Source organism: Lithobates pipiens, unplaced genomic scaffold (genome assembly GCF_037356315.1).
Source record: "Lithobates pipiens isolate NorthernLeopardFrog02 unplaced genomic scaffold, aLitPip1_a1.2 Scaffold_27, whole genome shotgun sequence".
Lineage (NCBI taxonomy): Eukaryota > Metazoa > Chordata > Amphibia > Anura > Ranidae > Lithobates > Lithobates pipiens.
Genome location: NW_027507788.1, coordinates 166,857,065 through 166,875,415, shown reverse-complemented (window position 1 = coordinate 166,875,415; position 18,351 = coordinate 166,857,065). Strand labels below are relative to the sequence as shown.

General features: G+C 41.6%; 1 protein-coding gene across 3 annotated transcripts in view; it reads right to left on the bottom strand.

The window, feature by feature from the left end:
• Positions 1 to 847: 847 nt before the first annotated feature.
• KCNJ5 (potassium inwardly rectifying channel subfamily J member 5) overlaps positions 848 to 18,351 on the bottom strand; it is a 244,474-nt gene continuing 226,970 nt past the window's right edge. For all 3 annotated transcript variants that reach the window (XM_077457858.1, XM_077457856.1, XM_077457859.1), the window contains one exon: positions 848 to 1,516. In XM_077457858.1, the coding sequence (XP_077313984.1) occupies positions 1,233 to 1,516 (284 nt within the window). In that variant the 3' untranslated portion in view covers positions 848 to 1,232. The remainder of the gene's footprint in view (positions 1,517 to 18,351) is intronic.

The following is an 18,351-nucleotide window of genomic DNA, read 5'->3' as shown; positions in this document are numbered from 1 at the left end:
TCCTGCAATCTCCCCCCGCTGTGCCTGTGGGCTCGGTCTTCCACCTGATGCCTCTTGTGCCGGGCTCCGTTCCCTGTGAGAATCGCGATGCACGGGGGCCGAACCCAGCGGCAAATTAAAAAAAGATAAAAATCATAATACATACAGTACACTGTAATCTTACAGACTACATTACTGTATGAAATTATTTCACATCCCTTTGTCCCCAGTGCTTTGTCCAATGCCCTGCATGCAGTTTTATATGATATATACTGTTATTTCTGCCAGGAAACTTGAGATTGTCCATAGCAACCAAAAAGTGTCTCTTTACGTCAAAAGTGGTTTTATACCAGCTAGAAAACAGTGATAGTAAATTAGAACATTTGCAGAATTGAGCGATAGTGAATCGTGGGGAAATTCATTTTATTATGGTTATATTATTATTTTTTATAATTATTTACATTTATTTATTATATTATAATTTATGATTTCGTGTTTCAAACTTCAAAGCCAGGATATCTTTTAGACTCGGAAAGATTTAAGTGTTTTATTGCTAAGAATTACAGGCCTGAAATATACAATTGCAATGCAAAATTGTACCGCTTTGGTCTAAGCAGGGAGCATCGATCGTTTCAATAAACTATTAGATAAGCACCTGAACGACCGCAACATACAGGGGTATACAATGTAATACTGACATAATCACACACCGGTTGAACTTGATGGACTTGTGTCTTTTTTCAACCTCACCTACTATGTAACTTATAAATTTCCTTTCTTCATTATTCATTTTCTTTCTGCAGTTGCAGCCCATTTGTAATAAATATCTCAATAAAAATACATTGAAATAAAAAATAAAACAAACTGGTATTTTTAACAGCTTTATTTTGTTTAGTTTCATATTCACAAAAACAGTGAAAGTCTGCACTGTGAAAACGTCAGATATGAATGATTGTGCATTTGTGAACATAAATAGTAGACTGTGTAGATTTGTTGACTATTCACCACAAGAGCGCGTTCAGGGATTCAACTTTTGCAGAAAAAATGTCCCAATTACACTATTTGGACATTACTACAACCTGCCCTGTTTCTATGACACACAGTTATCACCTTACATTACAATGCCATCCGTGGCCAAAGCTTCTATGACCCAACCATAAGGTTCAGTAAGTCTCAATCTAGTAGAACTTTATGACCATATTCCTTACACTGGAGGCACAGTAGACCCCACCCTAAGAGTAAACAGTATGTTTTCAGTCTGGTTGTGAGGTTAGTTTGGCGTCCTCAGATCTGGGTGCTCCATTTTGCGTTCCTTCATACGTTTGTGGAGAATATAGTCGGTGGAACAGCTGATCTCCTCTCTGGAGTTCCGCCAGCTCCTTGGCACTGCAGCTTGGTGTGGGGGTTTCATAAGTATCATGGAAGGTTGTATAATCCACTTCATAAAAACCTTTTTCTAGGGTAAGGACTGGGTTGAAGCGGTGCCCCCACAAGACTTCTCTGTCCACATAGGAGCTGCGGGCTTGGCAGGTCATTCCTAAAAATAAGGCAAAAATAAGGGCAATGAGGTTGCATAAGAGCCTTGTTCAAGCACATAGCAAACATAGCAAACTGCACAGCCTTCTGCTACACCAAACCAATGCAAGGCCACAATCTACAACGAGAAGAGCAGCAACTGGACAACACAAAAGATACTGCATGCATGTTTATGCTTAATCATTAAAAGGGGGACTCAATCCATAATCACGACAGCAATGAAAGAAATGTGTAAGGATAATTCTTAGCTACGCTTTCTCTGTACACCGCTGGCTGCATATGAAGTGAGGTGTTGCTCTCTTTCTTCACACAGGCTGAATGTTAAGAATCCACTTTCTTCCTCCCTGGATACACACAAGCTGCATACTGATGTCCTCTTGCGTATGGCAGACTCATTAAGCAGTCTTTTCTCTCTCTCTTTGTATGCAGATCATCTCACCTTTACCAAAGACCCTGTTCCAATTCACAGCAGTATTTGTGAACAAGGGTGTAGGTATGGCGCTATTCCTACTTGAAATAAATAAGGGTGGAAAAATTATTTTGAAGATGGAAGTGAAAAACAGAAAACTATAATCAATGTGGTATAGTGTTATACCCTCTGCCAGTATCAAAATGAGAAGAAAACTTGGTGCACTAACTAAAAATAGCTCTGGAAAAAAATAGCCCTGAATTATGGTATGTTACACCCTCTGTCTGTAGTACAAATTAGTGTGAAGAAATAGAATAACTGAGTGCTGTGTAGTGATATGAAAAAGAACCAAAACTGTTCCAGACAATACCAATACAAAAACCAAAGAGTAATAAAGACTGTGGACTCCTGGTATGTTACACCCTCTGGGGTGTGTAAAAATAAGTGAACTGTCCCAGTGAAAGATAGGGACCTTCCAAACCCCTGTGTATGTAAGGAGGCTGGTGTGTGTGACTCTTTGCATCAAAACACTAACCAGCATGTGTTTGCATATGTAATTGGTTGTATCAAAAATAAAGGTTGATTTAAACAAAGGCAATTATTAATTCATCCAAATAGCTCAACCATAAGTGAACATGACTACGTATTACATCAAAACAAAAAATAAAAATGAACAATAAAATGGTAAAAAATTGAAATAATAAAATATATATATATACTGGCTTTTCCACCGGTTATTCACGTGTAGGAAAGAGGAATCCCCATAGCGTAATATTGCTTAACAGAAACTATATTTATCATAAATTTGAAAAGGTACTCACATTGTATACAGTTTTTAAACATGCATCAATACAAAGATGAAGCTGATGTCGTGTAAACAAACAGTCGCCGCTCTAACCGGAAGTGACGCAAAGACATATCATAACTCTGCCCTACGCGTATCATCATTCAAGATGTCATCTGGAGCATCCATCTTGCTACCCCTTCCGTACTTCTATAGGGGGTAATGTCTGCATGGTGCTTGCGCAAAAAAACATATCTGGCCATTTTGATTAGTTTTTAAAGACCGAAGCCCATACTCCAGCAGGAAAGAAAGCAGGATATGGAAAATGGAAAGCATCTTAATAAAATGTTCATTGATTCAATTCACAGATAATAAGCTTCAAAAATGGAAATTACATAAATATGGATGCGATCCTTGTAATAATGCGTGTGCTTTGCTTGTTCAATATGGCTTAATCGTGGTGCTGCCTGGGACACTACATAATATAAACCATAATCAATTGTACCAGATAAGACATACAATAAAAAATATTAATTTAATTTATATATATATTAATGAATGTATACGTAAAAAAAAAATTATTTAATATTTAAAATTAAGAAAAAGAATGAATAAAAATAAGAGTGAAAAAAATAAAATATAAAAGTGAGAATGGATGCACCATAGTTTGAAAAATATATATACTCCAAAAAAAGTATATATGCGAGACCTTGATTCTTTTGCTTTCCCCCCGCCAGTGTCCTTTTATCTTACCTATCGCATAAAAAGTTATACACGTAGGAGCTTTCTTATGGTAAACCCTGAAGTGTCTCAAAACACTGCTTATTAAACCCATTCTTTATATTGGTAATGTGCTCCCTGATTCCCACACATAGTTTCCTAGTAGTTCTTCCCACATATTGCTTGTGGCATGGGCTTTCTATGGCATAGGTTACATAAGAACTATTGAAAGTTATTAGTTCATTTATTTTGTATTCCTTTCCATTCGATCTTGAAATAAAATTGTTTTTTTTTTCTTGTTTTTTTTGCTGACTCTGCATGGTAAAACATTTTCCACACTTATCTAAGGTCCTTAGATATTTTCATTTGTTTTGGTGGGTCTAGGGCATTGTGTACCAATCTGTTCCTTAAAGTTGGTGCCTTCCTATAAATGAAGGTGGGCCTAGTTGGTAGTATAGTCCTTTGTCGGACTGTAAAATAGGCCAGGGTTTTTTTATAACCATTTCCAGGGCCTTGTGTGGTCTATTAAAACCTGTAAGGAAGGCCATGTCAATGTATTTATTTAGTCCATCTTTTTTACTTTTTCTTTCAAGGCTAGCAGTTCTTTTTCTTTGTATCCCTTTGTTTTAAACCTATTGATTATTATGTCTGATTGCTTGTCAAAATATTTTTTGTCACTTCAGTTTCTGTATAGACGCAACAGTTGTCCCTTCGGTATGTTACCAACCCACTGGGCATGGTGGCAACTATTGGTTGGGATATACCCGCTTCTATCTGTGGCTTTGAAGAATGTACGTGTGTTTAGAAATCCATTGTTTTTGTATATCTGTAGGTCAAGGTAATCAATACTTTGTGTACTCCAGATACCTGTAAAAGTGATTGCATTTTTTTTTCCAATTTATCTTATCGAAGAAAACCTGTAGTAGTTCTTCTGAGCCCTACCAGGTTATGACAATATCATCTATATTGTAGCCATGGGGGCTAAACGTGCCCCTAGTGTGGCAAATGTGTTTCTAAACCGATGTGAAGAGGAACAAATATATAGTTTACAGAGAGAAGGCCTTAAATTATACTGTAGGTATATAGATAATATTGTCATAATCTGTAAGGGCTCAGAAGAACTACAGATTTTTTTAGATGAGATAAATCAGAACATCATATGTGGTGGCATATATGTGTGGATGCATCGGCTGCTCCCACATATGCACACATATATACTTCTAAGGAGTCTACGTTAACTGGGTTCTTAATTTTCTTTATTTCTATTGGACATTTTAATTTATCTAATTTTATCCCAGCTCTATGGGGTATGAAATTAGGTATATATTAAGGAAAATTGTTATCCATACTTACCGTAATTTTCCTTTCCTGGATCCGCCCCTCTGACCCCTCCAGGACCACCTTTTTCTTAGCCCATAAAGGGCGGCTGTCTGCCCACACCAGTGTTTAAAAAATACCCGCCTCGCAAAGTATAAACTGGGTGGGAAGCCTCCGGCTGACATGGGGAGGATCCAGGAAAGGAAAATTACAGTAAGTATGGATAACAATTTTCCTTATTTCTGGACCTTCCCATGTCAGCCTACTATGGAATGTATCAAGCAATATTAAAAAGGGAGGGAAGACAAAAAAATAAGCCAAACCCTCAATGCAGTGCTACTCAAATTTTTAATGGGCAACAGCCGCCATAATAACCAGAGCGCCAAATGTTTCCTCAAGCGGACAAGCCAAATTAAGCCTGTAATGCCTAATAAAAGGTGTTGGGCATGCTCCAGCTCTGCAAACTACCTCAGGGGCAACCTTTGCGTATGCTGCCCAGGATGCTGCCATACCCCTCGTCGAATGTGCTTTGATCTCTGAAGGAGGAGGAAAGCCCAGCGTTTTGTATGCAATATGTGTGGTCTTTGACAAATCAGGAAGACACAACTCTGGATATTGCCTGCATACCCTTTTAGGCCCCATTGAGAAAAACTACAGCTGATCTGCTTTTAGTCCATTTCAGGTAGGTTGAAATCGTAGAGACTAGGTCTAACCTACTCCACTCATCATCAGCTGTATCCACCGGAAAGGCTGGGAAAATGACCTCCCAGTTCATACGAAATTATATGGAAACCTTAGGTAGTAAGCTTGGTATCGGCCTAAGGACTATCTTGTCTGGGAGCACCAAACAATATGGTTCTTTAAATGAGAAGGTGCACAACTCGGAGACTCTTCTGGCTGAGGCAACTGCTAGTAAAAAACAAAAAACTGTTAAAAGAAATAATGAACAAGAGAAGGCTTGATCAAACGGAGGAACCAGCGATGTTCCCAAGACTAGTGTTAAGTCTTCTTTTGGAAAAAAACGATTTCAATGGAGGCCTGATTTCTATGGCTGTCCCTAAAAATCAGATCACCAACGGATGTAGAGCATATCTTGTACAAGACATAGCCGACAAAGCAGGGATTTGACCCTTCAGGGAATTATAAGCTAACCCTTAGGCCGCGTACACATGCGGGGACTGTTCGCCCAACTTTGTCCGCTGAACAGTGTTTCGGCGGACAGTCCGCCCGTGTGTGGGCTTTCAGCGGACAGTTTCAGCGAACAGTTTGCTGAACAAGGTTTTTCGGAATTTCCGAAAAACTGTCCGCTGAAACTTGGTTTCAGCGAACAGTCCCCTCGTGTGTAGGCTTGTTCGTCAAACTAAGTTCCGCGCATGCTCAGAAAGGATTTACACGCTGAAAGTTGTAATGCAGTGTATAGGACGTTGTATTTTCCGTCCCGTCGTACGTGCCGTTCACGTCATCGCGCACGGTTTCAGCAAACTGTTCGTTCGTCGTGTGTGGGCAAGTCCGTCCATGCTAATTTTGAGCGGACTGTTTGCTGAAACTGTTTGACGGACAAAGTTGAGCGAACAGTCCCCGCGTGTGTACGCGGCCTTAGAGACCACTCTGCAGAAACTCCAACATGTTAGATACTGACGGAGATCCAAGGTCCCAACCCCTTTCTGTAGTATTCCAGATCTGGTGATAGGTTACATTCGTGGACCTCTTATGAGCCTGTAATAATGTCTCTACTACACCGCCCAAAAGACCCAAGCCAGGTAAAGCCTCCCTCTCACTTCCAAGTTATTAACTTCATCCTCCTGTGGTTCGGGTGTTGGGCCCCACTCCGAAGAAGGAGATTTTGACAAGGAGGCAGTGGGATTGGTGAGCCCAACTTTATCCTCCAAGCCAGAGGGAACCACAGCTCCCTGAGCCAGTAAGAATCACAGCAATAGTAGTCTTGCCTTTCTTGCAGAATCTTCAGCAGGATTTTGAGAGCCAATGGAAGCAGCAGGGACACATCCAACAAGGTGAAGTTCCAAGACCTGGTCAGAGCACCCTGACCAATGCCTGTGGATGCCAGGTCCGGGAGAAGAAGCAAGGCAGTTGACAATTATCCTCCAATGCCATAAGATCTATAAATTCAGGCCCCATTCGTTGTGATCCGCAAAGCCTCGACTCAAGTGATCTGCTAAAACATTCCCGGGCCCTGGTAGATAAGATGCTGTAAGAGAGCTGAGATTCTACTCTGCGCATAGGAAGATTGACATGCCATCTGAAGGAGAGGGCAACTTCTTGTGCCCCCTTGATGGGACACATAAGGCACCATAGTTGTTGTCCAAATAATCTTGACAGCTCGACCTCACAACATAGGTTGGAATGCTAAGAGAGCACGTCTGACAGCATCCAATCCCAGGAAATTTGAACTCTTCACCCCACAAAAGTTCCATTGGCCTTGAACCTGCTGTCCCAGGCAGTGTGCCTCGCAGCCTGCTGGACTGGCATTGGTCGTCACCACCATTGGTTCTGAGACCTTCAACAGAACTCCGTGGGAAAGGCTGCAAGCTACTGACCACCAAACCAGGGACCAGATTATTGGAATTGGCAGATAGATTTTCTGGAACAAGGAGTGACAATCCCACTGAAGAAGAAAGTTGCATTGAAACCTCCTTTTGCGCCACCTGACCCATGGGACTACTGGAACTGTGGCTGATAGAACCCCCAGATACTGCATGCATTCCTTCACCATCACAGCAGTCCTGGCTATCACTGCTTTTGTCTAAGACTGGATCTCGTGGACCTTCCTCTGAGGAAGGGAAAAACCACCCTGATCCGTGTTAAATTGTATTCCTAAATACTCCAACATTTGGGTCGGATTCATCTGGCTCTTCCGAAAGTTGAACAACCAAACTAAACAAGCTACTGTTTTACAGGTGAAAGTCACATGAAGTAGAAGGAGCTCATTTGATGGACCCAGAAGTAGCATGTCGTCTAGATAATGGAATATTTGCACTCCCTTGACTCAGAGTCACGACGACAGCAGACAGTAGCTTTGAGAACATTTTCAGAGTCGTGCAGAGACCAAATGGGAGACATTAAAAAAATGAGAGCCTTCCATGGAAAACCTGAGAAAGAGATGGTGAGATGCGTCTATAGAAACAAGAAGATACGATAGAAACCATCCAGTCTCCTGAGTCCACAATGGAAATTATAATTTCCAATGATTATTTTGAATGGTGGAACCTTCATGTAAGAATTCAGGACTTTGAGGTCAAAAACTGGTCCAAAACCCCCTGAAGCCTCTGGGACCAAAAACAGAGGGGAACATACTCTTTGACCCAATTCATGCCTTGGAACCAGAAGGTTGGCTCTTGCTGCCAACACCTCCCCTATATATCCTCTCAAACATCTGTAGGAAGCCCAGTTTCTATGAACAAGGTCTAAGGGGGCCTTGTTCTGAACTTGAGATAATAACGTGATCAAATGACAGCTACAATCCAGGCATCCTGTAATTTGTCCGCCAAAACTCCCCCGAATTGGGCTAGTCTTGCTCCTACTTGAGAAGGTTAAGTGGAGACACCTTCAGAAGGACTTATTTGAAGCCTTAGAAGCTTCGTTGGCCCTGGGCTTGGAAGGTTTCTAGAAGGTTTCACCGACTCCCTTCCATGAATAACTGTCTAAGTACTGGCCTCTCTGAATCCTTCTTTGGATCTCTTGTTAAACCGAAAGGCCTGCTGTTGTCTTTTTCTCTTCCGCGGGATTAAGCTAGATTTGCTGCTGGAAACCCACTGAATTGCTGATTCTAAGTCTTCATGAAGAGTAGCTTTCCGTCGAATGGAACCGAACATAGACTGTGCTTAGAAGCCTTATCCGCCGACCAATGCTTCAACCATAAGGCTCTGCGGGCTGTGATGGAATGAGCCATTATCTTTGCTGTCATCTTTTGAACTGGCTCCCTGACCTGGTTAACAGCCACTTCAGCCACAAACTCTACAGCAGTCTTGAAAACTGCAAAAGAGAAGAACTGCCACTTCCCAGACATTCATCTGAACATCCATCCAGCAGCTCCATCCACAGTCTAAGGCTGGATTCACACCCATGCACTCCCAGCACTCTCTGAATTCCGCAGACCCGCACCACAGAACACGTCCCATAGGAGACCATGGTAATGAATGGTAGCGCAAAACTGCAAAAAGCACCAAGAAATGCACAGGTGCGAATCTAACCCAAGTGCTGCTGCCACAGAAGTGAGCACTACCGCCGGACTGCAGGCTGCTCCGGCCAAACTATACAACCTTTTTAGGTCTGCATTTATTATGCGATCCATAGGATCCCTAAAGAGGAAGAGGAATGTGGCAGGCGAATCTAGGTAATGAAGCTTCCACCTTAGGCGTAGTGTCCCAAGGGTTACAACTTCGTTACTCTATTATGCACATTGAGCTTCTCAGGCACCGCCCACTCATCGTCAAATACTTCTTTAATTTCAGAAATGAATGGGAAGGAAGGTAAAGATTTATTTAAATACGGGCAGTATCTCTGCTGTTTCTTTGGAAGGCGACAATTCTTCCTGACACTTCATTGCATCCTTAACAGCCTCCACCAAGGGGGGAATCAGTGCAAAAATCAAACATATGCGATTCCGAGACCATCTCGCCTCAGATGGATCTGAATTGCTATCGACGTCAGAGTTACAACGCACTGAAAACACATGATCTAAATCTGCAGATGCTGAAGATACAGCAGAATCAGCAGGATTCCTTGAAACACTGTTTAACCCTTCCTTGACTGCGTGCTTAATGTAGGAATTAACCTGGCGTGCATTCGCAGCATTGTCCTGAGCCGCCTTCTTGAAGCAAGATGCACACCCGTTTTCCTCCGATGACCTCAGCTGAGCAGGCCCAACAGGATCCTTCTTCTGCCTGGGCTGGCGATGAAGACCTATCCGAAGAAGAGGATCTTCTTTGTCTGCGCCCGGATTTGCTCTTTCTAGAGGCTCTCTGATGTCTTGACCTCTCTTGGCTTGGGTCCGAGCGACTAAAGTGAGGTAAGGGAGATCTGGAATGCCGTGACAACAGGCGTCTATCTGGCTGCATGCGACTCTGCGATTTGTCATGTCTAGTCCCCTTTTTACTCGTTTGAAGCTGGAATGCTGATTAGGAACCTCTTTGTGGGCGTTTAGCTCACACTGGGCCCTTCTCTCTGTAAAACAGAGGATATGCTCTCTTTTAAAAAACAAAACAAAAAACAAATAAAATAAACTTCTCCATCCGAATCTTCAGTGCTAAGGCAGCTAGTAAGGTAGGCAAAACTTCCCAGATCTATAAAGGCACAGGATAATAAAAACACTCTGACAGACAAGTAACACAGCAGTAAGAAATGAGAGACCTAAAACTAGGCAATCCAAGAGAAAGCTACCTCTGACCTCACCTGCTCAACTCTGAGCTTCCTGAAAGGAATACATGTGGAGGTGGTGAACTACAAGACCCAGCGAGCCAAACCACTGCCTGAACACACAAAAACATGGAAGGCGAGTGCCAGCACCTGCCTAACAAAGGTTTATAGAGTCATTTATACTGCCAGTAACCTTTGCCAGTAATAGTCATTTTTACTGTACCATACTATCCCAGCACCACGGGAACCCCCCTCCCTTAGGAGATTTACAGCCTATATGGGGGGGGGGGGGTGTCTTCTGATCCAGGAGAGGCTGAACCCAAACAGGATGGATGGTGGATGGAGAAAAAAATTAATAAAAATTAAAATAAACTTTAAAAGGCAGAGCGAGGACAAAAAAAAGAACACTGGTGTGGGCAGACAGCCGCCCCTTTATGGGCTAAGAAAAAGGTGGTCCTGAAGGGGTCAGAGGGGGGGCGGAGCTGACCCATAGTAGGCTGACATGGGGATGTCCAGGAAATATATATATATATATATACACACACACACACACACTTTTTTGGGGTATATACATTTTTCAAACTATGGTGCATCCATTCTTATTTTCATATTTTATTTTCACTCTTATTTTTATTCATTCTTTTTATTCATTTTAACAATTAAATCATTTTTAAAAAATGTACGTATACATTAATATGTATACATTAAATTTATATGTTTTATTATATGTTTTAATTGGTACAATTGATTATGGTTTATAGTATGTAGTGTCCTGGGCAGCACCACGATTAAGCCATATTGAACAAGCAAAGCACACACATTATTACAATGATCGCATCCATATTTATGTAATTTCCCTTTCAAAGCTTATTATCCGTGAATTGAATCAAACATTTTATTAATATGCTTTCCATTTTCCATATCCTGCTTTCTTTCCTGCCGGATTATGGGCTTCGGTCTTTAAAAACGAATCAAAAATGGCCACCGTGTTTTTTCGCGTAAGCACCATGTGGACACTACACCCTATAAAAGTACGGAAGGTGTAGTAAGATGGATGCTCCAGATGACGTACTGAATGACAAAATGCGCAGGACGGAGTTACAATACTTCTTTGCCTCCCTTCTAGTTAGAGCGGCGACTGTTTGTTTACACGGCGCCGGCTCCATCTTTCTATTTCAAATATCTTTCGTTCAAATTTATGAGAAATAAATCTTTGGTTAAGCAATATATTACGCTAAGGGGATTCCTCTTTCCTACATGTGAATAACCGGTGGAAAAGCCAGTCATAGTCAGTGAACGCCTAATACCCCTGGGGGGGGGTTAAAGCCGTCCGGTGAGTGCAATCTTTTTACCAACACGGGTGATATAACCTGGCACCACTGTCACCTGAAAGAGTATCAGCACCAATTCATTTTTGAGCACAAGTCACTTTATTTTATGGACTAATTGTTTTTTGAGCACAAGCTAGTTTCAGATTAATTGTCATTGTTTGAGACAGTTTGCTTATTTATATATATATATATATATTTTTTTTTTTTATTTCTATTTTTACCATTTACTATTCATTTTTATTTTTTATTTTGATGTAATAGGTAGTCATATTGACTTATGGTTGTAAGTACGAGCTAATTTGATTAATTAATAATTGCCATTGTTTAAATCAACCTTTATTTTTGATACAAACCAATTACATATGCAAATACATGCTGGTTACTGTTTTGATACAGAGAGTCAAACACACCAGCCTCCTTACATACACAGGGGTTTGGAAGGTCCTTGTCCTTCACTGGGACAGTTCACTTATTTTTACACACCCCAGAGGGTGTAACACACCAGGGGTCCACAGTCTTTATTACTCTTTGGTTTTTGTATTGGTATTGTCTGGAACAGTTTTGGTTATTTTTCATATCACTACACAGCATTCAGTTGTTATATATATTTCTTCACACTCATTTGTACTACAGACAGAGGGTGTAACACACCATAATTTCTTCAGGGATGTTTTTCAGTTAGCACAGGGGGTCTAACACACCAAGTTTTGATACAATATATCATTACTAACATCCCTCAGTCTTCCAATTTTGATACTGACAGAGGGTATAACACTATACCACATTGATTATAGTTTTTGGTTTTTCACTTCCATCTTCAAAATAATTTTTCCATAAAGTACATCCTTTTTCCGATTAATTTTCTTGCTCCACCTAGGTGGCAGTAATATGTAAAGGCAGCAATTCCACTTTTTCCTTCCCCGCTCTCCGGTTTCATTTTTATATATTTTACTTACATTCAGTTTGTGGATTCCGTAGCTCAGTATCACCTACTATTTTCAAATACTGCAGTGACCTGTGTTTTATGGCACTAGAAGAATACAGGATATCTGCAAGGACACATAGAATACAATTGTTTTCTATGTGTCCTGTTCACGCTGTTGTCATGTGCAGTGCAATGCGCTGCATTACATGGTACATGTATGCATTTTATTGCAACACAATGCACATTATCACAATGCAAATCTATTGAGGAAAAAAAAAAGCTTATTATTTTATTAAATTGTGTTACTTTGAAGGACCCATAGCAATTTAACGTGCAAAAAAACAAACCAAAAAAAAAAAAAAACACAACACATAAAAAGGTGATTTAACCCTTTATGCTGCCATTTCCGTACGTAGTACAGACATGACAGCGGGGATTTTGCACATATTCCCAATGGCTACCCTCACCAGGATTGTGTATGAGCCCAGGTTCACACTGACTGTGGGTTAGAAATTATGCAGGTTCAGCTAAACTTGCACGATTTCATGCCTGCATGTCAGTCCGACTTTAGGAGCGATTTCAGAGACATCAGTGCTGGTTCCGGCACAGATGTCTATACAAATTGCCCAAAGTCGCCAAAAGTAGTACAGGAACTACGTTTGTGAATCTGTTTGAATGGTGCCACTGCTGACAATAGCTGCCAATTTGGCATGCATTTTGATATGCCAAATCACCCCAATGTGAACGTGGGCTAAATCTGATAAGCAGACTCCTGCCTGCCAAATGGAAGCATTCGGGCGGTTGTGCTGAAGCCAGATTGCTTCCACACACCCCTGGTAATCGCACCCCGCTATATATCCCAGGCCCGCTTGCCCATCTGCGGGCTTGGAACCCGCATAGCGGTTGCCACCAGATTGAGGGGAGGGAGAAGAGTAGACTTCAGTCTCCTCTCCTCCCTTTCTTGTTTATGACCCAAAAAGCGACGTGTTTGAGGTTACTTTTGGGTCAGCTTCTCAGTGTCCCTAGCCAGCTTGGACGTTAAAGAATGTATTGCAATGCGATCTGCATTACATTACATTCAGTGGAGCTCAGGGGAGGATTCAGTGAGGGTTAGGGGGGCCGTATCGCAGGATCTTGGGACAGGTGAGTGTGTGTTTATTAAAAGTTAGCAGCTACACTTTTTGTAGCTGCTGACTTAATAAACACAAAAAAAGACTGAAACTCCACTTTAATCTGCTTCCACCCAATCCCGCCCAAATGTATAAAAGTTCATGCATGTTTAACCTATAAAAAAATTGTAAATATGTAAATGAACACTTCTGGGGGATATTCAATGAGGTACAAGCAACCTCAAACCCTAAATTCTGGTATTTTGTTATGAATGTACGACATATTGTAATTAACTAACTTAATGGAATTACTTTCATACTTAACCTCTCGCCGACCAGCTGCCGCAGTTATACTGCAGCAGGTTGGCTCAGCTGCGCGAATTGCCGTAGGTGTATGTCAGTTCGTGCACAAGGTTCTGCCAGCGTGGAAGCCAATCAGTGGGTTCAGCGGACTCAATGTCCGCTGGCCACTCGCGATCTTTGGCCGCATAGACAGAACGGGGCTCTGCCAACGTAAACAAGGCAGATCTCCCTGTTCTGAAAGGGGATGACACAGGATTTTGTCTTCCTGCTATGCAAGAAGATGGATCTTTGTGTTGTCCCAGGCAGCCCATCACCCCCACACAGCTAGAAACACACTCAGGGAAACCGCAGAGGTGATCAAATGCAACCAAAAGAAAGCTCTATTTGTGGGGAAAAAATTGGGTACAGCATCGCACAACCGCGCAATTGTCAGTCAAAGTAAAGCAGTGCCGTATCGCAAAAAATGGCCTAGTCAGGAAGGGGTAGATCCTCCCGGGGGCTGAAGTGGAAGAATGTAGTTTTCTTTTTTCTCCAGTCTTGCTTACCTAGGTGGATGCTGCATCTGTCCCCCATCGGCTCTAACACTGAGAACCGCTAATCGCTCGGTTCACAGTACCCCTTGAGCAGAGAGCTGAAGACTGTCAGTCACTGCTCTCCGCTCTGCCCCCTCCTCGCTCACTGGAGCCTAAAAAAAAGGCGAGTGAAGCGAGGCCACACCCGAAGCGTGGCAAGCGGAGCGAGCCCGCGAGGGGTCCTCTTACTAAGTGCTACCGTATGTCCACTTGGATGGTGGGGCTTGAACCTGGCCTCAGTGCGCAGGCGCCGTTCATCTTCGGGGACTTTCGGAGTCTCCTTGTCCTCTGTACTGCGCAAGCGCTGCGCCTGCGCAGTAAGGGGTGGACAGATTTTGGCAGAACACCGGTCTGCCTGCTAAGAAGGATAAACATCCCAATGAGCCAATCAGATTATATAATTTCACTGTTCAAGTGTTTATTGTAAGCTTTACTTAAATGCAACAGGAAAAAAAAATGTGCTTTCCTGCTCCGCAGGGCATGTTGGTTCTGTGTGACAGAGCTGTGAAAATCTTAGAACTGGACTGACAGGAATACAAAGTAAAACCTATATGTATTTATCTGTCTGAAGTTCAGCTTTAAAAATAGTGAATGCTATTCAGTGAGGGTGGCATATATAGATTACTGGATATACAGCCTGTAATAAGGCAATACTGGTCATTTTGTAGTGTTCAAGAGACCCTAAAACGTCTTGTTTTAAATAACAGATCCAATGATGGTATCCTGGGGATATTCTGCCAAAGAGCAATGTATTAGTAAGCCCCAGCAGAAAATTGATCGACAAAAGGGGATGGACACCAACATCACTAATTCTCTACCCTGGAGTACCTCCTCATCCTATACTGGGGAGATCACCATACACACACACACATACAATACAGTGGATAAGCATGTCAGAGGACTGTTTATGGATGTGTTTGATTCCAACAATCAGAATCCTGTGTATATACAGTATCTAGCTTCAGAATGATGAAACATGGTCTCTATGGGTTACTGCACAATTTTGCACTGCACATTAAGTTACTACAGATGAATTTATAAATATATCCACCTCAACATAGAAATAATCAAGTCCATCACTCCCGCAGTACCAGCTACAAGGGGTTAAACAGTCTGGCTGCAGGCTGTGTGTAACTGAACAGCTTATGTTATTTATTGCCCTGCTTAATGTCCCTTGAAACACAGCATAAAGTTAGTTTTAGTGCTAACCTGAGAGTCACAAGGGTCAAAGAATGATTTATAGGCTCCTGTACCCAAACAACATCAAATAAAGTCACCGCAAATATGTCCCTTATTTCACATGATCAGTTGCTGCTTGGCTATCGTAGCTTGATCAGTAATGGAAAAAAACACAAAATGCACATAACATTCAAGGTGATGTACCGGTAACTGTCTGGAAAATATAACGCTAAATTTCAATGAGATGTGTGTCCAGCAGAATTTCCTACAAAACAAAAACCTAATGGTGCATTTTGCTGCATGAGCCAAGCAGGGAGACCAGTGAACATAGAACTATGACATTCAAGTCCAGATATAAATTCACCCCAATAACACTCTTTAAAAAAGCCAATTCTGCTCTTTCAGGGCTAAAATTTCAACAAAAGATAAAAAAAACAAAAAAAAAACAATAAAAAGCTCTCTAAAATTCATTATTATCATTAAGAAACACTCATTGACATTTTGTGAAGGATTGTGGGGACCCTGGCACCAGTGAGAGGAGGTTTTAAACCCAGTATCCAAAATTTTGAGAGAAATGGGTGCTTTATGAACCATATTATATATATATATACAGTGGTGTGAAAAAGTGTTTGCCCCCTTCCTCATTTCCTGTTCCTTTGCATGTTTGTCACACTTAAGTGTTTCGGAACATCAAACCAATTTAAACAATAGTCAAGGACAACACAAGTAAACACAAAATGCAATTTGTAAATGAAGGTGTTTATTATTAAAGGTGAAAAAAAATCCAAACCATCATGGCCCTGTGTGAAAAAGTGATTGCCCCCTAAACCTAATAACTGGTTGGGCCACCCTTAGCAGCAACAACTGCAACCAAGCATTTGCGATAACGTGCAATGAGGCTTTTACAGCGTCCTGGAGGAATTTTGGCCCACTCATCTTTGCAGAATTGTCCTAATTCAGTTACATTAGAGGGTTTTCGAGCATGAACGGCCTTTTTAAGGTCATACCACAACATCTCAATAGGATTCAGGTCAGGACTTTGGCTAGGCCACTCCAAAGTCTTCATTTCCTTTTTCTTCAGCCATTCGGTGGTGGACTTGCTGGTGTGTTTAGGATCATTGTCCTGCTGCAGAAGCCAAGTTCGTTTCAGCTTGAGTACACGAACAGATGGTCGGACATTCTCCTTCAGGATCTCTTGGTAGACAGCAGAATTCATAGTTCCTTTTATCACGGCAAGTCTTCCAGGTCCTGAAGCAGCAAAACAGCCCCAGACCATCACACTACCACCACCATATTTTACTGTTGGTATAATGTTCTTTTTATGAAATGCAGTGTTCCTTCTACGCCAGATATACTTGGACACACACCTTCCAAAGAGTTCCACTTTTGTCTCATCGGTCCACAGAATGTTGTCCCAAAAGTCTTGGGGATCATCAAGATGTGTTGTGGAGAAATTGAGACGAGCTTTGATGTTCTTTTTGCTCAGCAGTGGTTTTCTCCTTGGAACTCTGCCATGCAGGCCATTTTTGCCCAGTCTTTCCTGATGGTGGAGGCATGAACGCTGACCTTAACTGAGGCAAGTGAGGCCTGCAGTTCCTTGGACGTTGTTGTGGGGTCTTTTGTGACCTCTTGGATGAGTCGTCGCTGCGCTCTTGGGGTAATTTTGGGCGGCCGGCCACTCCTGGGAAGGTTCACCACTGTTCCATGTCTTCGCCATTTGTGGATAATGGCTCTCACTGTGGTTCGCTGGATTCCCAAAGCTTTGGAAATGGCTTTATAACCCTTTCCAGACTGATAGATCTCAATTACTTTCTTTCTCAATTGTTCCTGAATTTCTTTGGGTCTCGGCATAATGTGTAGCTTTTAAGGATCTTCTGGTGGACCTTACTGTGTCAAGCAGCTCCTATTTAAGTGATGCCTTGATTGTGAACAGGTGTGGCAATAATCAGGCCTGGGTGTGGCTATAGAAATTGAACTCAGGGGTGGACAACCACAGTTATAGTATGTTTTAAAAAAGGGGGCAATCACTTTTTCACACAGGGCCATGATGGTTTGGATTTTTTTTCACCTTTAATAATAAACACCTTCATTTACAAATTGCATTTTGTGTTTACTTGTGTTGTCCTTGACTATTGTTTAAATTGGTTTGATGTTCCGAAACACTTAAGTGTGACAAACATGCAAAGGAACAGGAAATGAGGAAGGGGGCAAACACTTTTTCACACCACTGTATATATAAATGTTGTTCTAAGAGTATACCCTAAACATTTGCCTAGGACAGTGATGGCGAACCTTGGCACCCCAGATGTTTTGAAACTACATTTCCCATGATGCTCCACTACACTGCAGAGTGCATGAGCATCATGGGAAATGTAGTTCCAAAACATCTGGAGTGCCAAGGTTCGCCATCACTGGCCTAGGACATTGTTTCTCAGCTCAGGGGTGTGGTCATGAGCAGCAATGTAAAATGTCCAGAAATTCTGAAGGCATGGGAAAAAAAACATTTCCTCTGCTTTTTTTCTGGAAAAAAATGTTTTTTTTTTTACATTGAAAGTAATTTTCTTACACTGTAAAGGTAAAAGGCGGCATATATAAAAGTATTAAGCTTGAAATAAAAGTATGGATTATTCAGTAAATCAAATAAAGTTTCTTTTTGAAATGCTATTTATTACAAATGGAAAAAGAAGGTTTGTATTTAATGAGAACATTTCACCTATACATGAGAACAGGTAACCACCCCCCTTTTCCCTCATAATAATGTAAAAAAGCTTCCTGCCAATATGCATTTTCAGTTATTGACAATGCTGATCTAGA